Source organism: Hemiscyllium ocellatum, chromosome 4 (genome assembly GCF_020745735.1).
Source record: "Hemiscyllium ocellatum isolate sHemOce1 chromosome 4, sHemOce1.pat.X.cur, whole genome shotgun sequence".
Lineage (NCBI taxonomy): Eukaryota > Metazoa > Chordata > Chondrichthyes > Orectolobiformes > Hemiscylliidae > Hemiscyllium > Hemiscyllium ocellatum.
Window position 1 is genome coordinate 134,494,328 of NC_083404.1, and position 24,846 is coordinate 134,519,173.

Genomic DNA, 24,846 nt, shown 5'->3' on the forward strand with positions numbered 1-24,846 from the left:
TAATTGATATTTGAGACCTTGAGATTCCCCACAGTGTGGAAATAGGCCATTCGGCCCAGCAAGTCCACACCGACCCTAAAAAGAGTAATTCACCCAAACCCATTTCCCTCTGACTAACGCCCCTAACACTATGGGCTATTTAGCATGGCCAATTCACCTAACCTACACAAACCTTTGGACTTTGGGAGGAAACCGGCGCACCCGGAGGAAACCCACGCAGACACGGGGAAAATGTGCAAACTCCACACAGACAATCACCCGAGGCAGGAATCGCTGTGAGGCAGCAGTGCTAACAACTGAGCCACCATGCTGCTGGATTTCAAAAATTACAACGCAACTTGCATTTTTCTAAAGTGACTGAAAAGCATCTTGAGATGTCTTAAAGCATGAAACTGTCACAATATAAACGCATACCCTCTCTTTATTGCTACTTGATCATTATAACCTCCAACCTGCAACAAAACTTATGGGGACAGCCCTTTCAACCTAGATCATGTGCTTACTTTGGGATTTGAACCCACAATCTTCTGACTCAGAGGTGACTCAGTGTAACAACTGCCACAATCCTAACAGCTATACCAATAGCATAGGAGAAAGTGAGGTCTGCAGATGCTGAAGATCTGAGGGGCAGGAAAATCAACGTTTCGGGCATAAGCCCTTCATCCGGCTTATGCCCGAAACATCGATTCTCCTGCTCCTCGGATGCTGCCTGCACGACACTCTCGACTAGATACCAATAGCATAACTGACTAGTAGCAATAAATTATCCTTTTGACTTCAGTGGTTGAAGATATACATAGGTTGAAATCTCAAATTGAAAACCTATTTGAATCAATTTAATTACTGATCATGGTTTACGTACAAACTCAATCAAGTACAAACTTTGATTAAAAATAATCAGATTTTTAAAAATCTTCAGACAACAAATTTTGAGGGATTAAGTTACAATTTTGTTCTATCACTCCTAAAACCCAGGGTTAAAGCAGTCAGATTAAAAGAATACTCCCTCCTCTACAGTAACGAGTGTGGTCAGTTCGAACACAGATCTTTTAAAAGCAGCAAATACTCAGCACAAAGGCATTCATAATTCCTGACAATCTCACAAAGGGAGGCTATGAAGGGCTTATGCTCGAAACATCGAATTCTCTATTCCTGAGATGCTGCCTGGCCTGCTGTGCTTTGACCAGCAACACATTTGCAGCTACTATTAAAATCACTGGCTTAGAAAGTAGAAAAATTAACACAATGACATATTCTAAACTGAACACTTTCTGTATATTGTTGGGACAACTTTACAGGAATTGTATTCTATATCTGAACCATGCTATACTTGACCTGAAGACCATCTAATACTGATGCTCTGTGCCTCAAGTAAAATCTTCTTTCACTACCTTTAATAACTCTCACTTTTCATCACCTCTTAGCAACCTTGCACATCAGCATTCAAACATGCATAAAACACATGCTATCAATCCTACAATCACCAAAATACAATGTTATCTTTCCCATATTATTCAGTAGGCATTAAAAACAGAATTGACAGTTCAGCCAAAAGATAATTATCTTGAGGAGGTTCTGTCTAAGTCAAAAGAGAACACCAGTTTCAGCAGGAAAGAGAAGGCCAACTCTGGAGCAGAAGAAAAACAATTTAAAAACTGGGCTCTGAAATATCTTAAATAAAAAGAACAAATGGAATTGCATAAAATATTTGAACCTCAAATTTTGAAGGAAAAATTATCTAACAGATGTCTTCCTAAAAAAGGCAGTTGTTTTGGGGGTGAGGGGGCGGGGTGGAGAGTGGGAGCGGGTAGAAGAGGAGAAAGAGGAAAGAAGTCAAGCTTCGGTAAGACACAGCCATTAGCCTCTGGGGATCTGCATACCACTGGATAATTTGTCCAAACGTCACAAGCAATTTTCAAAACTCAAATGTTAACCAAGAGGTTTAAAACATCTGTAACAAATACTTGTTTTTAGAGTTTTCTACTTCGTTGACCTTTGATCCAACACTGTATGCAGCACTAAATTCAAGTTCAAATTTTCCTCCAAGTAGGAAACCTGATCTTTATGCCAGTAGCCATCTGTATGGTACAAGATCAAACGTTGGTTCTGTAATGTTCAAAGTCATATGTTCCAAATCTACTTCTGCTGCCTGTATATTTATCTATAATTGGCTTCACCAAAAATGGGCTTCTCTTGGGACATCTGGCCTTGAAACATTCACCTTTACATTGAAGTACACAGTATCCCAAAAGGGTTCTTTTTATGCAAAAAAATGTTTTCCAGCAGTCCTAACTACACGGGTGGTATGCCTTCTCCAAAATGCACCACTTAAAGAAAAATCCAAGGGTCAAATTATAAACATTTGAACAAAGGTACACAAATTCAATACAGTTTCATTTGGGTTTATGTTATATACAATGGTATTTCAATTTTCCATTTTAAAAAAATAAGCTAGTAGCAACATGGGATATTTAAGTACAACTGAACCTAACATCCAGTTCTGATCAAATGCAACAGATTTGTAAAACAATGTAAAAATATTTTATGTGCTTATTAAGAAATCAACAGCAGAGCAGTCGGAAAACTGCTGAGAAACAGTAATTTCCAATAGTTAAGCCTCACAAGCAGTGTTTTGTGTGGGAAATGCAAATTAATTCCCTGCAATCATGCTTTTCCACCATTCTACATTTACTTTCTATAATAAGTTTGAAACAATCATGCAAGAAGTTCAAGATAAGATATCTGAATTTCTTTTCTTGCTCAGGAACAATGACCACCTGCCTGATACAAGTCAGACTAATTTGATAATTTGCAGCAGAATATGTAAGACAAACAGAAAGAAGTTATAGGAAAGAAACATGCATGAGGGGTAAAGGACAAATTTCAAATTAATTGCCCATTTTGACCATAGAAATCATGAGTTAACACTTGTTCTGTGAATATTTCTTTCCTATAAATTGCTCAAAACCTGAGTTCATTACCATTTTGCTCTTTTTTCTGTAAATGTTTCTAGCTAGTAAAGAAATACTGCAGTGGAATGCAGTTACTGCTGAAATATAAGTAGCTACTTTACACCATAATCATGCCTACTACTGGAAAGTAAATTGAATCAGAAAGAGTGATAAGAAATTACAACATAGCAACCAGTCCATCTTGATGTTTATCTTACTGTTACAAAGTTGAAATCATATATGTTCGCTTTAAAATTAGCAAGTGCTTTCTCAATTTTGAAGTAAATTTGAACTGCAGGCTCAGTTGCCTGAATGGAAAGGCTGGGAGACGAGCTGTTCCAAAATGCATACATGTAGAAAATTACTGTCAAATGGACACCTTAATTTGGCTGCTGTTTCGAACTTAGCTAGTTTAAATTATGCCCAGGTTACTAAAACCCAATCAAATTATAAGAATTTAATGTGTCACGGGGGGTATAAAACACATGGCCATTTTGAAAAGCAGAGAGAGCAAGTGCCATCGATTAGCTGAGCAACTGCTGTAGAGTCGGAGAGCTAATTGCTCATCTAACATTTTGCTCTTAAAGAAATTGGGAAACACTTTCTATCAAAGGTACCTTTTCATGTAAAGCCTACTGGCAGTAAAAAAAAACCCAGGAAGATCAGCAGTCAGAAGACTGAAGGCAGTGGAGCAAACAGAGACTGTTTGGTCTTGACTTTAACTTAATGTAACATGAAATAAATATGTTATTGGAACAGCATATTTTTATAGAGTTGGGGTGAGATTGTAAGTAATTCCAGCAGATTTAAACACTTGGCAATTAGTGTCCTTGATCTTTAAACAAAATTTCAGGTGAAAAAATATGTTTAAATTTGAAACTTATGGTTGGTTAAAATGATTCTTAACATTGCTAAAGTGGTTCTGAGGTTTGAAGATGCTTCCCAAATTTACCAAAAAAGGTTAGAAAGACAGAGGGAGGATATACTTTTAGAACTAGCAAACAGGTTAAAATTGGGTTTAACCAAGGACAAACGGAAAGCTGATATTGTAGTGGAGTATGTTAAGTACTTAGGGGTATCAGAGAAACAGACAAGTGCAGGAGAGTTAGTAAAACTTAAACTACAAATCAGGTAACTGGAGTTAGAGGTAAAGAAAAGGAGAGAAGGTTTTTAGCTAAGCAAGGAGAAAGAGTGAGAGAAGAAAGAGAAAAAAAAGAGATAATTTGAACTTCGGGAGTTGCAAATTAGCCAGGAAAGTCAAGTTAACAGGATGAAGACGAAGGGAGAAGGTAGTGATATATACAATTGCCACATTTTGATTAGAAAGATGTCAAAGCCTTCTTTATTTTATTTGAAAAATGGGCTAGGCAGATGGAGTGGCCAGAGATCTTGCAGGTAATGTGTTACGAAGGTGTAGAGATGTACTATACCTTTAAGAGAGTTGAAAAGCAAGCAAGGATTGACAAAGCAGAAAATCCTGAATAAGGTAACAATGTGACACTTGGACGAACCAAGTAGCAACAACTGGACTGCCATGAAACAATAACAAATTCAAATTTGGCCAGTTTAAATTACGTCCCAAGATACCGAAATCCAATCAAATTTGAATTTAGTATTTTGATAATATTAAAACCAATGGAACAATCCATTATTTTGGGGTAGAAAACCGAACATTTTGAACAGTTAGGGAGAAAACTGCCGAAGGTCAACAAATATAGACTGCCAGCTAAAGGCCTTACTGAAAGATACCTGTCTGTGGGGAGCTTGTGCAACAGAACATTGAGGCTGACCTGAAGAGAAACTACAGAGGAAAATCTACAAAGGAGAATCAGCAAAGCTGACTGATCTTGAAACATTATTATTTTTGTAAATCTAAATTGGGATTTTATTTAAAATTGGGCTAGTATTGTAGAGAGGGAGGTAGAAGGTAGGTTTAAGAGAAAGGAGTTGGAAATTGTTGTTGGTTTTAATATTCTCTGGTAGACTTAAAGAATAAAGTTGTCAACTTTTACTTTAAATAGTGATCTCTGGGATAGTTCCTTGCCTCTCGATTTTAACAGATTACAGAATGGGGTGAATCTTTTCTGTGTTGCTGGTTTAAATTAGCAGTGGGGTTTACCCTGTGTTGTAATAGTTTAGGGGCTTTCATCCGTGATTTGAACAAGTTTAGACAGATCTCGTCTGAGATTTGGACAAATTTGAATAGATTTGGAGTATGAAAAAGCCCAGTAGGTTTAAATACTTGCAGGTTAGTATCTTATATTTAAATAAAACGTAAGTGAGACACTTTGTTGAATTTCGGTAACTTGTGGTTGGGTGAATTAAAAGTCAGAGAAATGCCTCTTAAAACAGCGAAGGAGGTTCTGGGACTTGAAGAGGATTCTCAAATTTGCCAAGAAAGTTTTGAAGGAAAGAAAAGGGCCATACTTTTAGAGTTAGCAAAGAAGTTAGATTTGGGTTTAACCAAGGACAAAAGTAAAGTTGAAATTGTAAGGAAATTACTCAAATACTTGCGTATATCAGAGCTGCAATAGAGGTATAAAACTTAAATTACAAATGAGGAAAATTGAGTTAGATTATAAACAAAGGGAAAGAGAGAGAAACAAGGAGAGAGGAAAACGAGAGAGAGGATCTTAGCTGAGCAAAGAGAGAGAGAAGAAAGGTAGAGACAAAAAGAGAGAGAATTAGAACTTGAGAAGTTGCAACCTAGTCAGCAAAGTCAAGTTAACTGGATGGATATTAAAAGACAAGGAAGTGAGATGTACAAATATGTCAGAACTCTGCCACACTTTGATGAGAAAGATGTCAAAGCCTTCTTTATTTCATTTGAAAAAATTGGCAAGGCAGATGGAGTAGTCTGAGAACTTATGGGTAATGCCAGTTCAGACTAAACTGGTAGGCAGAGCTAGTGAGGTATTTGCCATGCTGTCAGATGAGGGGTCAAAAAGATTACGAAGAGGTCAAACAGGCTATTTTAAGGGCTTATGAATTGGTACCAGAAACATATAGACAGCGGTTCAGAAGCACAAAGAAGGAACCAGGTCTTACTTAGGTTGAGTTTGAAAGAATTAAACAAAGTCATTTTGATAGATGGGTGTGGGCTTTAAAGATAGATAGGACTTACGAGGCTCTAAGAGAGATTATTCTGCTTCAGGAATTTAAAATCTCACTTCCAGAGATGGTAAGAATTCAAGTAGATAGGAAGTTGGAAGGGCAGCAGAATTAGCAGATGAATACATGTTGATGCATAAGACAAGCTTTTGGCCAGAATTTCATCCTGTGAGGGACAGAGGTTGGGAGAAGGGGAGATCCTATACTAGAGAACATGGGTAAGAGTTTACCACAGGTTAAAGAAGCCCAAGAGGGTGGAAAGGAGGTGAAAGGCCTCAGGTGTTTTCGCTGTATTGGAATGGGATACAGAAAATTACAGTGCCAGTGGTTTCAGAAGGGCACTAGGAAAAGGTGTTTTCACTACCAGAAAGTGGGACATCTAAAGTCACACTGCTGGTCGTTAAAGAAAAACACTGGGAAAAGATGTGGTTAAAGATACTGGTCATTAAAGAAGCATTAGTGAAAGTAATAAAGGAAACCCCAGGTCGAGCCGAGGAACTGCAGGAGAGTGCAGAGCCTTGGCAGCGGCTGGGTATGGAGTTAGTACTTGATTTCTATAAAGAATTCGGCTCAGTGGGTAAAATTTACTCAGAAAAAATGGGGGAGAAGCGCAAGAAGTTATAATTTTGAGAGATACAGAAACTAACCAGTCACCGATCGTAACAGATGAGCCAATTTGCATTCTTTCTGATCTGTTACCTAAGAATGTGATAATTTTTAGGATAGATGGACAGAAATTTAGCGTTCCCCTATGTAAGATCAGGGCAGAGTGCCAACTCAACACTAGGGAAGTTACAGTGGGAGTGATTGACAGAGCGTCAGTCCCAGGAATCTCGTTTGTTCTTGGAAATGATTTAGCAGGGTCCAAGGTGGGAGTGACACCTCTTGTTGTGGAGAAGGAAGACCAAGAAACTCAGGAGTTAAAACAGAAATAACCTGGTATTTTCCCAGACTGTGCAGTAACCAGACCCCACTATCATAAATCACAGCATAAGGTAAAAACTAAAGATAAAGATGATGAAGGACTTGAGGTTCAGTTAGTGAACTCACTATTTGACGTTATTGTGCAGGAAAAACCTGAACAGGCAGAGGGTCAGGCAAAAGTGTTCAGTCCTAAAGGTTAAAAGACTCTAGATTTTTAAAAAAAAACTATGTGGATGTGTACTCCTAAAGGAAGGCAGAGAATATTCCAGAGGGTTATTACCTGAAAGATAGAATCCTAAGACAGAAATGGAGACCACTGCACATTTGTGCAGAGGAGAAATGGGATGAAGTGCACCAGTAGCACACAGAGAGGAAATATTATGGGTAGTACATGAACTTCCTGTAGGAGGTCACTTCAGGATACGAAAGACTCAGGCTAAAGTACAAAATGTTTTTATTGGCCTGGAATGCACAAGGATATGGTTAACTTTTGCCAAATAGTAGGTTAGCCACAGGCAGTAATAAAACCAGCATCTTTGTTGCCAATTCCCGCATTTGAAGAACCTTTAAAGGGTGGTGGACAAGTTAGTAGCTTTCTTCACACAATATAGGCTACCCAGAGAGATTCAGTCGGACCAAGGGTCTGATTTTACTGGTAGACTGTTTGAGGTGGTTATGGATAGCTTAGACACACCGCACTTCAAATCCAGTGCATATCATCTTCAACCCCAGGGAGCTTTAGGAAGGTGGCATCAGACCAGAAGACCATGGTGACAGCATACTGTCAGGTTTACCCAACAATTGGAATAAAGGTATCCCCCATTCGTATTGTTTGTCATTAGCGATGCCCCAAACTAATCTACTCAGTTTACTCTCTTTGAGTTAATACTCAGCCATAAAGTGGGAGACCCTTTGAAATTAATTAAAGAAAAATCGACAGAACCAAAGTCGGAGATCTCACCTTTAGATTATGTATCGGAGGCGAGAGAGAGAGTAAATCGAGTAGGTGAGTTAGTTAAACAGCACCTAAAGAGGACACAGCATAGAATGAAGCAGATGGCAGATAAGAGCTCTGAGACTTGGACGCTTTCCCGAGTACTGTTACCAGTGACAGGAGATCCTTTCAAAGCCAGGTTTAGTGGTCCCTATCAAATTGAGAAAAAGTTGAATCAGGTGAACTATCTAGTAAAGATGCCAGATAAGGAAAAAAAAGTGTATCGGGTATGTCATGTGAACATGTTGAAACAGTATTATACTAGACAGAAAGAATTGGAGAAACAGGAGTTAGTTACTGCACTAAAGTGAGGAATCAAATCCAGATGGTGTGGACTTTAATGTGCCTCAAAATATGCTAAAAAATGAAGAAGTCCTTGAGGAGTGGGATAGGTTCGTAAACTATCCGACTCAGGAGCACAGAAAGCAGTTGAAAGGTTTGTTACTGCAGTATGAGGACATATGTAAGAATCAGATGGGGAGGACTAATGATATTGTGCACGAAGTAGACGTAGGGGATACTGCGCCAATAAAACAGCACCCTATCGGCTTAATCCTTTCAAAGCCAGACAGGTCCAGACGGAGGCAGAAGCCATGATCAATGAGGATATCATCCAACTGAGTAGAATTTGCCGATTGTCTTAGTTCCCGAACCAGATGGAACTCAACGATTTTGCGTGGATTATCAGAAGGTCAATACCATTACGAAATCGTACTCATATCTAAATTCTGAGATCGGAGGACATATCAAGAAAGTTGGACAAGCCAGTTACATCACTAAGTTGGACTTACTGCATGGTTACTGGCAGGTACCTTTATCAGTAACAGCAAAAGAAATTTCTGCATTTGTAACCCCATTTGGGCGATATCAATTCAAAGAGATGCCCTTTGCAATTAAGAACTACCCACCACATTCCAAAGACTCATGTACAGAGTTGTGGCTGGGTTAACAAACTGTGCAGTCTATTTGGACAACATAGTGATCTTTAGTAAGTCCTGGAAAGATCACATAGAGCTCTTTGAATGACTACAAGAAGCAAACCTGGTAATAAACATAAACAAAACTGAGTTCGCAAAAGCAGAGGTGACATTCTTGGGACATAACACCAGTCATGGAAGGTTGACCCTACAGAACACAAAGACGAAGGCCATCGAGGAATTTCCATGACCAACCTCTAAGAAAGAGGTGCTTCAATCCTTGGGATGAAGCAGATTCTATCAGAAGTTTGTTCCAAAATTCAGCAGTGTAGTGGCATGTTAACCAATTTGCTGAAGAAGAACACAAAGTTTTGGTGGACAGAACAATACAGGAGGCATTCGACCATGTGAAAGCAATATTAACCACTAATTTTAACAACACCAAACTTTTCAAAACCTTTTAAAGTTGCCATCGATGCTCGTGACATAGGAGTTGGAGCTGTATTGCAACAGGAAGATGATGATGAGATTGAACTGCCAGTTGACTACTTTTCAAAGAAACTCAATGTCCACCAGAGGAAAAACTCTGTGATCACAATTTGAGTTTGGTACTGGCTTTAAAACATTTTAACGTGTCTGTCACAAACAACGTGTCGGAGACAGTAGTGTACACGGATCACAATCCTCTTCCATTCTTGGAACGCTTTAAAGACAAGAATATGCAACTATTTAATTAAAGTCTTATGTTACAGACTTTTAATTTACAAATGGTACATGTTGAGTCACAAGAATGTAACCGCAGATGCGTTATCATGGATTTAACTGATAAAGTGTAGATAAGATTGGTATCAATTCAATGTTTTATACATATGTGGTGAAGTAATAGAGAAAAAAAAGCCATTTTTCATTATGATGGTTCATTTGTTCTTAAGGGGGGAGGTGTTGAGGGTGTATAGATGTAATGTACTTTTAAGAGCGCTGAAAAGCTAGCAAGGAACAACAAAGCACAGAGAGTCCTGAACACGGTAACAACGTAACACTTGGTCGAAACAAATAGCATCTGGGTTGCCATGAAACAAAAACAAATTTAAGTCCCACTAATCAGTTTAAATTATGCCCCAAGATACCGAATTCCAAACAAATTTGAATTTAGTATTTTGATAATATTAAAACCAATGAAACCAATATTTTAGAGTATAAAACCAGACATTTTGAACAGTTAGGGGGAAAACTGCCAAAGACCAACAAATGGAGACTGCTGGCTGAAGAGCTCTCTGAAAGATACCGATCTGTGGGGAGTTTGTGCAGCAGAACATCAAGGATGACCTGGAGAGAATCTACAGAGGAAAATCTACAAAGGAGAATCAGTAAAGCTGAATGGCTTTGAAACATGATTTTTGTTTTGAAAATTTTAATCAGGATTTTGTTAATCCAACTAGTATTGTAGAATAGGCGGTAAAAGATAGGTTTAAGAGAAAGGAGTTGTAAATAGTTGTTGGCTTTAAGATTCCCTGGTGGATTTAAAGAATAAAATTGTTAATTTTTACTTTAAGTAGTGATCTCTGGGATAGTTCTTTTTTGTCTCGAATTTTAACAGATTACAGCACGGGTGAATCTTTTCTGTGTCACTAGTTTAAATTAGCAGAGACATTTACCCAGTTTCATAACAAATGTTAGTTCAGACTAAGCTGGTAGGCAGAGCTAGTGAGTTATTTGCAGCGCTGTCAGATGAGGGGGTCAAGAGATTATACAGATGTTAAAAAGGCTATTTGAGTGTCAATGAATTGGTACCAGAAGCATATAGATAGCAGTTCAGAAACATACAGAAGGAACCAGGTCAGACTTATGTTGAGTTTGAAAGAAGTAAACATAGTAATTCTGATAAAGACAAGACAAATGAGGCTGTCAGAGAGTATTCTGCTGAAGGAGTTTAAAAACTCACTTCCAGAGATGATAAGATGTGAATGAACAGAAAGTTCAAGAAGTGAGAAGAGCAGCAAAGATGGCAAATGGTGCAAACGGTCCTGTGAGGGATAGAAATTGGGAGAAGGGGAAATGCTTCACTACAAAAGTAGAGCACATTTATAATAGTTTACCATAGTTGAAAAATGAAGCCCAAGAGGGTGAAAAGGAGGTGAAAAGCCAAAAGTGTTTCCACTGTGGAAAGGTGGAACACAAAGTCATAGTGCTAGTCATTGAAGAAAGGCACTGCGGAAAAAGATGTGGTAAAAGAGGCTAAGCCAATGGGATTAGTAGAAGTAATAAAGGAAACCCCAAGAAAGGTTTAGGAGCTGCAGGACAGTGCATGGCCTAGGCAGGGGCTAATGGATTTAATGGCTGATCTCTATAAAGACCTCACCTCTGTGGTGAAGCTTACTCAGGAAGAACAGGGTGAGAAGGGAAAGAAGGGGAAGAATTTTAAGATATACGGGATCTGGTCAATCTCTAATAGTAAGAGATGAAATAATTTGCACTCTTTCTGACAATGTTACCTGAGAGGGTAATAATTTGTGGAATAGATGGACAGAAATTTAGCATTCCCTGTGTAAGGTCAGGTTGGAGAGTCAAAACAAGACCAGGGAAGGAACAGCGGGAGTGATTGACAGAGTGTCAGTTCCAGAAATACTCTTGGGAACAACCTAGCTGGATCCAAGGTAGAAGTGACGTCCCTTGTGGTGGAGAAGCCAAAGAAAAATCAGAGAACTGAGGAATTAAACGGAAAATACCCTCAAATTTTTCCAAACTGTGTACTAGCAAGATCCTACTGTCGTAACTTACAGCAAGAAGGAAAAGCTGAAGAGAAAGACAAAGCAGTTGAGGTTTAGTTAGCTGACACCCTCTGATGTAATGGTACAGGAAAAGCTTGAACTGGTAGCCGAAACAGAAAGAGGAGACAATAAAAGATATATATATATATATTGATGCATACTCAGAAAAGGAATCAGAATGTATTCCCCAAGAGTTATTATCTTAAGAACTTAATCTAAGACGAAAATGGAGACCACAGCAGGTTAGTGCAGAGGAGAAATGGGGGTTGAGATGAGAGAGGTGCTGGAAAAGCACAGCAGTTCAGGCAACATTCGAGGAGCAGTAAAATCAACATTTCGGGCAAAAGCCCTTCATCAGGAATACAAGCAGAGTGCCTGAAGGGTAGAGAGATAAATGAGAGGAGGGTGGGGGTGGGGAGAAAGTAGCATAGAGTACAATACGTGAGTGGGGGAGGGGATGAAGGTGATAGGTCAGGGAGGAGGGTGGAATGGATACGTGGAAAGGGAGATAAGCAGGTAAGACAAGTCATGGGGACAGTGCTGAGCTGGAATGAGGTGGGGGAAGGGGAAATGAGGAAACTGGTGAAGTCCACATTGATGCCCTGGGGTTGAAGTGTTCCGAGACGGAAGATGAGCCGTTCTTCCTTCAGGCATCGGGTGGTGAGGGAGCGGCAGTGAAGGAGCCCCAGGACCTCCATGTCCTCGGCAGAGTGGGAGGGGAATTGAAATGTTGGGCCACGGGGTGGTGTGGTTGATTGGTGCGTGATTATTGGCAGGTATCTTTAGCAGAGACAGTGAAAGAAGTTTCTGCATTTTTGACCCCAAATGGGCTATATCAATTCAAAGTAATGCCCTTTGGAATAAAGAGTGTAAAAGCCATATTCCAAAGACTCATGAACAGAGTTGTGGCTGGATTAACAAATTGTGCAGTTTATCTGGATGATGTAGAGATCTTTAGCGAGTCAGGGAAAGATTACATGGCAGAGTTGGCAGAGCTCTTTGAATGATTACAAAAAGCAAAGCTGGTAATAAATTTCAAGAAAACAGAATTCGCGAAGGCAAAGGTGACATTCTTGGGACATAACTTCAGACATGGAAGGATGACCCCAAGGAATGTGAAGATGAAGGCCATCGAGGAATTTCCATGACCATTCTCAAAGAAAGAGGTGTTTCAATTTTTGGGACTGAGCAGATTCTACTTGAAGTTTGTTCCAAACTTCAGCATTGTATTTGCACTGCTGATGGATTTACTAAAGAAAAACATGAAGTTTTGGTGAACAGAACAATGCCAGGAGACGTTTGAGAATTTAAAAACTGTATTAACAACCACACCAGTTTTAACTATACCAAATCTTTTGAAACCCTTCAAAGTTGTAATAAATGCTAGCAAAATCAGAGTTGGAGCTTTATTGATGCAAGATGATAATAACAGAACTAAATGGCCAACTGGCTACTTTTCAAAAAAGCACAATATCTACCAGAGAAAATACTACACCACTGAAAAAGAATTAGAGTTTGGCACTGGCGTTGCAACATTTTACTGTTTATGTGACGAACAATATGTCGGAGACCGTTGTGTGCATGGACCACAATCCTCTCATTTTTGGAAAGATTTAGAGACTAAAATATGAGACTACTTCATTGGAGTTTTAATGTTACAGACTTTTAATTGACAAATTGTACATGTTGTTAGTAATAAGAATGTGATAGGAGGTGCATTATCGCAGTACAGATAAGATTGGACCATATCAATTCCAATATTATATACATGTTCAGAATTAATATGAAAGGTAGAACTTAGATTAATGACATATGTATTTCATAGTAAGGATTTGGGAATTACAGGAAACAAAATTAATCCATGTTTTCATCATGATTGTTCATTTTTTCTTAAGAGGGGAGATGTTACAAAGTCAAAAGCACGTATGTTTGTTTTAAAATAGAAATTATTTTCTAAATTTTGAAGTAAATTTGAAGTGCAGGCTCAGCCCGAATGGAAAGGCTAGGAGATGAGCTGTTTCAAATTAGATACATGTAGCAAATGGCTGTTAAATGGATACCCGAGTTTTGGTTGCTGTATTTACTCTATTTATGGTTACTTATGTATTTTCACTAAATTTTTAATTAGTTTTATACATTGGTGTGGCATGGTCGCTCAGTGGTAAGCACTGCTGCCTCAGAGTGCCAAGGATACGGGTTCGATTCCTGTCTCGGGTGATTGTTTGTATGGAGTTTGCACATTTTCCCAGTGTCTATGTGGGCTTCCTCCGGGTGCTCCGGTTTGCTCCCACAATCCAAAGATGTGCAGGTCAGGTGAATTGGCCATGCTAAATTGCCCACAGTTACAGGTGCATTAGTCAGGGGTAAATATAGGGCAGGGGAATGGGTCTGGGTGGGATACTTTTCAGAGGGTCTTTGTGGACTTGTTGGGCCTAAGGGCCTGTTTCCATACCATTGGGAATCTAATCAACTGTCATTGTAATATTAGTCAGAATACAAATATTAGTGAAATTATATTGATTATATCGGTTATCTCCCTTCATTTTATGCTCTTCATAATCATTGAAGGCAATTCCTGATTCCTATCCATAAAGAGAGATTAGACTTAAAACTGTAGCACATGCAAAACACTATCCCCTCTCAAAGAGTTCAGAAGTTACATGATTTTTTTTACATATTTTGATAAATTGCAGACATCAACAAAAACAAATAACCAAAGTTAACTCACGTGTGCATCATCCTTAAGCTTCAGGATACATTCCATAGTATTTATGGTGATAACAACAGGTTCGGAGCCTAATTTTGTCCATGGCACATGAATCCTTAACTCATGAATGTGTCCACTCAAGAAAGTGAATGGCAATTTCAGCTCCTGAAAATAATAAGATTGAAATTAAGCTCACTATTACATTTATTAAGAAATAATATGCTCATTGTGCAGATACTTACTCAGAAATATTCTGCTCACTGGTATTTAGAATCAGAGTTTTACAGCATGGAAACAGACCCTTTGGTCCGACTCATCCAAAACAATAAAGTGTCCAAAACTAAATGTTGTAACCATACCTGCATCTACCACTTCCTCTCAAGTTCATTCCATATGTGAACCACCCTGCTTATGAAAAGGTTGCCCTTCAGGTTCCTTTTAAATCTTTTTAATCACATCTTAAAAATATGCCCCTCATTTTGAACTCATCAACCTCGGCAAATATTCTTTGCTTTTCACCTTATCTATGCCCCTCATGATTTTATGAACCTCTATAAAGGTCACCCCTCAACATCCTATGTTCCAGTGAAAAACAGATTAGAGTGATGCTGGAAAAGCACAGCAGGTCATGCAGCATCTGAGGAGCAGGAAAATCAATGTTTCAGGCAGGAGACCTTCCTGATGAAGGGCTCCTGCCCGAAATGTCAATTTTACTGCTCCACAGATGCTGCCCGACCTGCTGTGCTTTTCCAGCACCACTCCAATCTTGATTCTGATCTCCAGCATCTACCACCCAGTGAAAATCATCCTAATCTATCTAGCTCCCCCATTATAACTCAAGCCCTCCAGTTCTGGTAATATCTTAGTAAATCTTTTCTGAACCCTCTCCAATTTAATAATGTCCTTCTTCTAGCAGGGCAACCAGAACTGTACACAGTATTCCAGAAGTGGGCCTCACCAATGTCCTGTACAACCAGGTGACTCAGCTCCTGGCCTCATACAACTTTAGTCCAGGTGTGGACTAGAAGAGCTGAATCCCAAATGTTAAGGGAAAACGAACGCCCTTGACACTAATGCTGCATTTGACGGAGCGCGGCATCAAGGAAACCTTGCAAAACTGGAATTAGTGATAAACAAGGGAAAACTCTCTATTGGCTGGGTTCAAACCTAGCACAAAGATGAAACAAGTATAGAAAATGCTGGGGAAACTCAGCATTCAGGATTCACGTTTCAAGTTTAGAATGACTCTTCTATAGTTTCAAGCATTTTTTTTATGCAACTGAATAATATTCCTGGTCAGTCAATGTGGTAGGGCAGTGAAGTTAGTGGCTTTGAGACAAGCTGCTATTGTGCCTGAGAGTAGCAGTTTCCAGAGCCAAGGGAGCACAGGCCCACTGGGATAGTAAACTACGAGGATGTACACAGTCATTGAGGCAGTCCAAAATGAAGCAGTTTGAAAGAGTTCCAAAACTTGATCTTCAAAAGTGAAGATTTAGAAAATGTAAGGAGATTTGCTGACCCACATATTGTTAATGTCTAGAGGCGGGTTGCTGAGAAATTCATGGGATCTGTCTTGACCACATTTGGTATTTCAAGTGCTCCATGGCATGTTAACCAACATTTTATCTGCTACCTATAATTATCTCAAGTTAATTCTGAATGTTAGATACAAGTTGCATATATTGCAAATTGTCTAATGTAACTTATTATTCAAAAAAAAGGAATTATACTCCTATTAGTCTGACATTGGTTGTAGGGCACATGCTTGAGTCCATTTAACAGCAAAGCACTGGAAAACAGTGACAGGATCAGATAATTTCAGCATGGAGCTATAGCTGAAAAATACTTGGACTTTGTGAAGGCTTTTGATAAGTTCGCACATAAGAAACATGCATGCAAAATTGAAGTCCATGGGATTGGAGGCAGTGTACTGTTGTGGGTAGAGAACTGGTTAGCAGGCAGGAAATAAATAATAGGAATAAATGGGTTTTCATCCAAGTGGTAAACAGTGACTAGTGACATACCAGAAGGATCAGTGCTCGGACTCCAGCATTACCGGTGATTTAGGTGAGGGAACTAAATATAATATCTCCACGTTCGCAGACAACACAAAGCTGGGTGGGAGGGCAAACTATGAGGAGGATACAGTGATGCTTCAGTGAGATTTGGATAACCTGAGTGAGTGGGCAATTACACAGCAGATAAAGTATAATGTGAATAAATATGAGATTATCCACTTTGGTAGCAAAAGGCAAATTATCTGAATGGCAATAGATTGGGCATGAATGACATGCAACAAAACCTTGATATCTTATTAAACCAACTGCTGAAAGTAAGCTGGTGCAGTAGTTGGTGAAAATGGCATGTTGGCATTCATAATGAGAGGATTCAGTTACAGAAGGGTTATTATGCTGCAACTCTAAAGGGCCTTGGTGAGACCATAACTAAAGTATTGTGGTTTCTGATCTTCTGATCTTAAGGAGGATGTTCTGGCTATGGAAAGAGTACAATGAAGCTGTATCAGACTTTGATACCAAGAACGAGAGGACTGACATGTGAAAAGAGACTGGATTGGTTAAGACTGTATTCACTGGAATTTAGAAGAATGAAGGAGACATCATCGAAACCTATAAAACTTTACCAGGTTAAATGCAGTAAGAATGTTCTCAATGATGATCGAGAACCAGGGTCATAGTTTGAGGATATGGGATAGGCCATTTAGAACTTGAGATAAGGACAAATTCCTTCACCAAGAGAGTGGTGAGCCTGTGGAGCTCTCTGCCACAGAAAGTGGTTGAGACCAAAACATTGAATGCTTTCAAGGAGGAGTCAGACATGGTTCTTAGGGCTAAAGAGATCAAAGTGGGAACAGGGAACGGAGTTTGATGATCTAGCTCAAAGGGCTCAATGGCCTTTTACAGGTGCCATTTTCTATGTTAGAAGGAAATGCTTGTGTCAAAGGGGAGATCTGAAAACAAAGGAGAACAAATAAGGAGTGTCAATGACCAACTGATCAAATGAAACAAGGTTCTATCAATTACAATGCAGCATGGTCTTGCTACTGGGGGGGAATGCATAATTTCAGGTCTTCATATAGGAAACACACGAGAAACACAATGTCTCAATTACAGCAACTTCTGCAGCTATGAGGGTTGCAGTAACATTGCAAATTCTGGAGTATATTCTGGGTATATGAATAAGAAGGGTTTAGAGGGATATGGGCCCAATGTTGGGAAACGAGACTATATCAATTTAGCATATTTGGTCGGCATGGGTCAATTCAACCAAAGGGTCTGTTTCATGGTGTACACCTCTCTGACTCTATAATCACTGCCCTATAAAAGTTAGAACATATTCCAGCTCCTCCAACATCCCGTTACCCCTCTCACACCCAGCTTCTCAGACCCATCACCAATACCAGACAAGAGGGACAAGGGGTTTGGAGGAGAATAAGAACGGTGACTATAAGACAGACTTCAAGAGCCAATTCTTCAGCTCACAACGTCAGAGAATGTATGGCTTCACCAAGACAGTAGTTCCCACTGCAGCCTATAACCAAGTCAGGTGGTGATTTTCAGGCAATCAGCAATATGCACCTCCACTGCTGACTGCAAGATCAAGGCCATTTTGAGTTATGGCTCCAATAGGAATGTTCCAATTGATATCAAACGCATCTGGAATAATGAAATGTTCAGGAATAATGTTTAAACTGGATAACAAATAACTAAGTTAATTTGTCTGAAGTCCGTGTAACTACAAAGAGGGCTCACTCCTGAAGTGGTATGAATTGTACAGACCAAGGAAAGAATAGTTTCTTAAATGCCTTGCAGAAAGATGGATACTGTGCCACTACCTTTAAAACAGAAAAATGTACAATTTCACAATACCCCCTCATCATGCATTGTTCTAAAAATCAATCAGGAAAGTTGTGAAAGGGAATGAACACTGCCACACTTTAAACCTACTGAGAGAAAGTGAGGACTGCAGATGCTGGAGATCAGAATCAAAACATGTGACGCTGGAAAAGCACAGCAGGTCAGGCAGCATTAGAGGAGCAGGAGAGTCGACATTTCAGGCTTAAGCTCTTCATCAGGAATATGCGAGGGGGAAGAGGGATGAGAGATAAATAGGAGGATTGGGGTGGGGAGAAAAGTAGCTGGGAGGGCAATAGGTAAATGCAGTGGGGGGGGTGATAGGTCAGAGGGGAGGATGGAGTGGAAAGGTGGGAAGGAACATAGAAAGGTCAAGAGGGTGTTGCCAAGTTGGGGGGGGGGGGGTTGGATCTGGGATAAGGTGAGGGGAGGGGAGATAAGGAAACTGGTGAAGTCGACGTTGATGCCGTGTGGTTGGAGGGTCCCAAGGCAGAAAAGGAGGCATTCTTTCTCCAGTCATCGGGTGGCCTGGATTTGCATATTGAGGAGGCCCAGGGCTTGCATGTCCTTGATGGAGTAAGAGGGGAAGTTGAAGTGGTCAGCCACAGGGCAGGATAAATGGAGGAACAATGCCTGCTGTCCTGTTCTAGCACCACATTTTTCCACACTTCAAATCTAACCACCAATAACTGAAAATGGAAAACCTTTTCTTTAACCTACACAGTTTAGCTGACCTATAATGCAATCAACTTTGCCCCAGCATTGCAAAAAAAACTTGAGGTCAACTAAGATCAACCAATTATCAACTGGTTTGTTGAACAGGCATTATCCCACGTAGAGCAAATTTCCAAGTGTATCAAAGCAGCATTAACTCTGAAAACGAAGGGCTCTAAGTACCATTGACCAGTCTCAAAACAACATACTAACATGTAGTCATAAATTTATTATGCAAGTTGAGTAGCCCTTAACATCATTCATCTTTGATGCTCACTCAAAGAAGTCTGAAATGAAATGTGTACCTGCTCGAGCACATCAAGTTTCAGTTCTAGTTTGCTGAGGACTGCATCACCCCCCCATAATGAGAGTTGAAGGTCAGATGGTTTCAGATTCTTGATGTAACGGTTCACGTAGCTCATCAAGATTGGGGTCACGTAGGACTCCAACATTCTGGAAATATTCTGTACTGTGGATGACAAATGAAAAAGTGAAATCAGATCCCACAAAGGCTATTTCTACATAAATCATGTAGAATAAACATTAAACAAATATACTTTCACTTCTGATTTCTGGCGGCAAAGCTCCTGGACACTATTGCTATTGCTCCTTTTACACTATTGCTCAAGTACCTTCCATGTACAGGCGATCTAAACAATTTGTCAAATGCAAGTTAAACAATGTGAAAAAAATCTGTAATCTTTGACAGTCCAGCATGAAATATTTGATTCTAAAAATTATATTGCATCTGTTTTGAAGCTATCAAATGTACCAGATCATTTTTAAGAAATATGACATCCATTTTAAGAAATTGTATGGGCAGTTGTTCAGTATGTGCTTTCAGCTCCAAATTCTAATTTTAAAATCCATCCTGGGGAATCCTCATCTCCCTTGTTACACAGCAAGTTTGATGTGATTTAATACAGCTACTCAATATTGATCCCATAGTTTCATAGTAATAAAAGCAGTAGGAGCCCATTTGGCACGTCGAGCCTGCTCCAACATTCATTAAAATCATGACTGGTCGATTGTCTCAGGTCCTCCTACCTGCATTACCCCCATAACCCTGAATTCCCCTACCATGCAAAAACTCATCCAACTGTGTCTTGAATATACTTAACGGAGCAGCTTCTACTGCTTCCTTGGGCAGAGAATTCCATAGATTCACTACTCTCTGGGAAAAGCAGTTTCTCCTCATTTCTGTTCTAAATTTACTCCCCTAATCTTGAGGCTATGTCCCATAGACCTGGTCTCACCCACCACTCAAAACAACATGCCTGCCTCTATCTTATCTATCCCTTTCATAAATTTAACTTTTCTATAAGATCCCCTTGCATTCTTTTAAATTCTGGCGAGTCCAGTCCCAGACAGCTCAACCTCTCCTCATAGAGTAACCCCTCATCTCCAGAACCAACCTGGTGAACCTCCTCTGTATTGCCTCCAAAGCCAATATATCCTTCCTGAAGTAAGGAGAACTGAACTGCGCACAATATTCCAGGTGCAGCCTCACCAACACCTTGCAGAATTGCAGCAGAAATTCCCTGCTATTGAATTCAATATTCTAGCAATATTCCATTTGTCTTCCGGATTCCTTGTTGCACCTGCAAATCAACTTTTAGCAATTCATGCATGAGCACTCATTCAAAGTCCCTTTGCAAAACAGCAAGCTGTAATCATTCACTATTTAAACAATATTCTGACCTACTATTCTTACATCCAAAGTGGATAACCTCACATTTACCAACATTGTATTCCATCTGCCAGACCCTTGCCCACTCACTCAACCTATGTAAATCTCTCTGCAGACCCTCCATATTCTCTGCACAGTTTGCCTTTCCACTCAACTTAGTGTCATAAGCAAACCTGGATATGTTACATTTAGTCTCCTCTATATTATGATCCCACATCACTGTGTTTTTGTAACATGCTTAGAACATTCAAAATGCTTGAATTATACTTGCAAAATTAATATAACATTAACAGGGATAGAACAACAATTAACTCGTAATTAACAATCAATGTCAAGGCTTCACCTCATCTCCCCCCTCCACCCTCCACCCTCCCGACAAGCCCTCCCACTTCATACGATATCTTCATCCAAAGTAAAAAATACTGCCACTTGTTTTCATGTGTCCTTTGCACTTACAACATAAATATACTACCCCAAACTGGACACAAGTGGTGCTGACAAGCCCTAGTTCATTTATTGTTTTTCCAGATCAACGGTGTGTGTTTTGAAGGATGTACATTCATTGAGGCATTTGTAATCTGCCATTTTTAAATACAGTGAGCCTCAATAAGATTCAAATCAGCAGGGGACCACCCACAAATTTCTGTTAAGCAGAATTCCAAGATAGCAGAAGAGGCCTCTAGGCAACCTAACTTGTCTATAAATGTGCTTTATGTTTAAAAAAATGCAAATAAAAATATAGTGACTCCCCTCTGGACCACAGATGGGAGTATGTTTTGCTCAAGCTGCCTTGAATCACATTAGTACAGCTTCTTCATCATCAGGTTATCATCCTCTTTCCCACAGCAGAGGATGCCTGCTTTTCAAAAAGTTCCAAGAGATCCACCTTGTGCTTCAGAATTGTTGACAAACTCTAGGGTAGAATCACCGACTCCTTAATGCCTGTTTTACACTTCATGCCATGGTTTTCCACTTGATGCACTAACAATAGATAATAGGTGCAGGAGTAGGCCATTCTGCCCTTCGATTGACCATTCAATCTGATCATGGCTGATCATTCCTAATCAGTTCCTGTTCCTGCCTTATCTCCATAACCCTTGATACCACGATCCTTGAGAGCTCTATCCAACTCTTTCTTAAATGAATCCAGAGACTGGGCCTCCACTGCCCTCTGGGGCAGAGCATTCCACACAGCCACCACTCTCTGGGTGAAGAAGTTTCTCCTCATCTCTGTCCTAAATGGTCTACCCCGTATTTTTAAGCTGTGTCCTCTGGTTCGGCACTCACCCATCAGCGGAAACATGTTTCCTCCAGAGTGTCCAATCCTTTAATAATCTTATATGTCTATCATACTTTTGCTATCATACTTCAAGAGTTTAAATGTTCTTTCACAACAAATGCTGGCCTTCCCATCAGTCCATGATTGTGCACTCTAGCATGGCCCAACTCTGCTCCAATTGGTTTGGCATAGTCAGGTAAAAGTTAGATTCATCAGATTCAGTTAATTCAGAGGGAATTGAATAAAGACCTTTGACTTATCACAGGGATCATTCTCCAGTTGTGCCATTCTGCCAGCAGGAATGGCTAACTTCAACGCAAGTTGAATTTTGCATTACCCAAAATTAACTGAAAACAATAACACTAGAGATCAGGTTTAGGTTATCAGGAATACAAGGTGTCATACTAAAGAGTAGCATACATTGCTTTAATATTCCCAAATATTTGAAATTTTCAAGAATAAAACAAAAAAGTGGAAGTAGAGAGAGAATGGAGGAAGGCAACGCCTGGAAACCTCTGAAAAATTAACAGAGCAGATCTCAGTTTCTCTTCCATATCCCTCCTGTCAAACCTCAAACAATAACTGTTCGTTTTATATTTAAAGATAGATTAGGAACGTAATCAGACTTTAACTGAGGCAATGGGAACGCTGTGAGTTTATTTGCTATTTAGTTACCCATAGATCTGTCAAACTATTAACGACCTGTACAAATTACACTCCACGGGAGCTTATTATCTGCCAACACGGAATGCGAATGATCAAATTATAGCAGTTTAACACGGTAACTACACCAGAAAGTAGAGCACAGTGTGGTGGGTCAGCCCTATGAGCAGAGGAAGCAAAGTCAGTCTCCTTGCTGCCAGGTAACAGGATGGAGCAAGGCCACGAAAACTCTCTGGCTGCCCTCAAGAGACCCACCTCCGGCAGAGATCACACAAATTCAGCCTGTCATCGAGCAGGCAGCCGCCAGGCCAACGGCTGATCTAGGGTTGGTGCTAACTCCCCACTGACATTAAACAGCTGCTTCCATCATATCACCTCCATGCCACAGTCAAGCCCCCACTTCCAGCTCCTCCCATCACCAACGCAACTCTCGCACACTCGCAGGATGACCGTTGACAGGCTCTTCCAGTTTCCCGAGGTACAACGCGCCCCGTTCACCGACGGCAGGGAGGGGCGGGTCCTATTTCCAGCCCCGCCCGTTACCCCGCCGCGTGGACGTCATTTCTGTCAACGGCACTGCACGCGCGCCTGCGATGTTGGGCGGGGCTAGCGTGGTGCAGGCGCACTGGCAGACCGGTTGTTAGGGAAGGGAGCAGGCGGAGAGAGGATTAACCTGCGAGCTCTATTAGCAGCCCTTGAGTAATCCAGCACACGGGGAAATGATTAGAGCAAGCAGTCAAGTAAGTGATGTGATTGGGACACATTGTTGCCCGATGACTTTTATTTGCTTTTGGTCAGCTCCGCGACTGATCACATTGGAACCCGAGGCAGCACCTCCCCCTCCCCCCCCCACCCCGGGGGAACGGGATCGAATACTCTTTTGATCCCTCCGCAATTCCCCGCCCTCCCTACTTTCCTTTTTCTCCAATGTACCTTCCCCTCTTCATCATCCTCCCCCCCCCCCCCCAGCCCTCCCCACTTCACCCAGCAGCGCACACACTGCTCTTTCCGCTCTTCCCTTACCACCCCGATCCAACCTTCCCCTCACCCTTTCTTCGGTCGACACTCTCTTTGCCCTCCCCACCCACTGACACTCTCTTTCCTCCCCCCCCACCCACTGACACTCTCTTTCCTCCCCCCCCACCCACTGACACTCTTTGCACCCCCCCACCCACTGACACTCTCTTTGCACCCCCCCACCCACTGACACTCTCTTTGCACCCCCTACCCACTGACACTCTCTTTGCCCCCCCACCCACTGACACACACTTTCCACCCCCCCAACCCACTGACACACTTTCCACCCCCCAACCCACTGACACTCTTTCCACCCCCCCCACCCACTGACACTCTCTTTCCACCCCCCCCCCACCCACTGACACTCTTTGCCCCCCCTACCCACTGACACTTTGCCCCCCCAACCCACTGACACTCTCTTTGCCCCCCCTACCCACTGACACTCTCTTTGCCCCCCCTACCCACTGACACACACTTTCTGCCCTCCCTACCCACTGACACTCTCTTTGCCCTCCCCCCCCCAACCCACTGACACACACTTTCCACCCCCCCAACCCACTGACACACTTTCCACCCCCCCAACCCACTGACACTCTCTTTCCACCCCCCCAACCCACTGACACTCTTTCCACCCCCCAACCCACTGACACTCTCTTTGCCCTCCCTACCCACAGACACTTTGCCCTCCCTACCCACTGACACTCTCTTTGCCCTCCCCACCCACTGACACTCTCTTTGCCCCCCCTACCCACTGACACTCTCTTTGCCCCCCCTACCCACTGACACTCTCTTTCCTCCCCCTACCCACTGACACTCTTTCCTCCCCCTACCCACTGACACTCTTTCCTCCCCCTACCGACTGACACTCTCTTTGCCCCCCCCACCCACTGACACACTCTTTGCCCCCTACCCACTGACACTCTCTTTGCACCCCCCCACCCACTGATACTCTCGTTGCCCTCCCTACCCACTGACACTCTCTTTCCTTCCCCCTACCCACTGACACTCTCTTTGCCCCCCCTACCCACTGACACTCTTTCCTCCCCCTACCCACTGACACTCTTTCCTCCCCCTACCCACTGACACTCTCTTTGCCCCCCTACCCACTGACACTCTCTTTGCCCCCCTACCCACTGACACTCTCTTTGCACCCCCCTACCCACTGACACTCTCTTTGCCCCCCTACCCACTGACACTCTCTTTGCCCCCCCCTACCCACTGACACTCTCTTTGCACCCC

General features: G+C 41.3%; 1 protein-coding gene across 5 annotated transcripts in view; it reads right to left on the reverse strand.

Moving 5' to 3' along the window:
• The window catches only part of LOC132815107 (intermembrane lipid transfer protein VPS13B-like), a 945,713-nt gene extending 922,709 nt beyond the window's left edge, over nucleotides 1-23,004 (reverse strand). For 4 of the 5 annotated variants that reach the window (XR_009644627.1, XM_060823877.1, XM_060823875.1 and 1 more), the window contains exons 1-3: nucleotides 22,846-23,002; nucleotides 19,264-19,427; nucleotides 14,394-14,537 (exon numbers count right to left, since the gene is read on the reverse strand). Coding sequence is in view for 4 of the 5 variants with exons in the window: in XM_060823877.1 (XP_060679860.1) it covers nucleotides 14,394-14,537; nucleotides 19,264-19,410 (291 nt within the window). In the remaining variant the exon portion in view is untranslated. Of the gene's footprint in view, nucleotides 1-14,393; nucleotides 14,538-19,263; nucleotides 19,428-22,845 lie in introns of all 5 variants that reach the window. The other variant, XM_060823876.1, reaches the window with a different exon arrangement.
• Nucleotides 23,005-24,846: the final 1,842 nt, after the last annotated feature.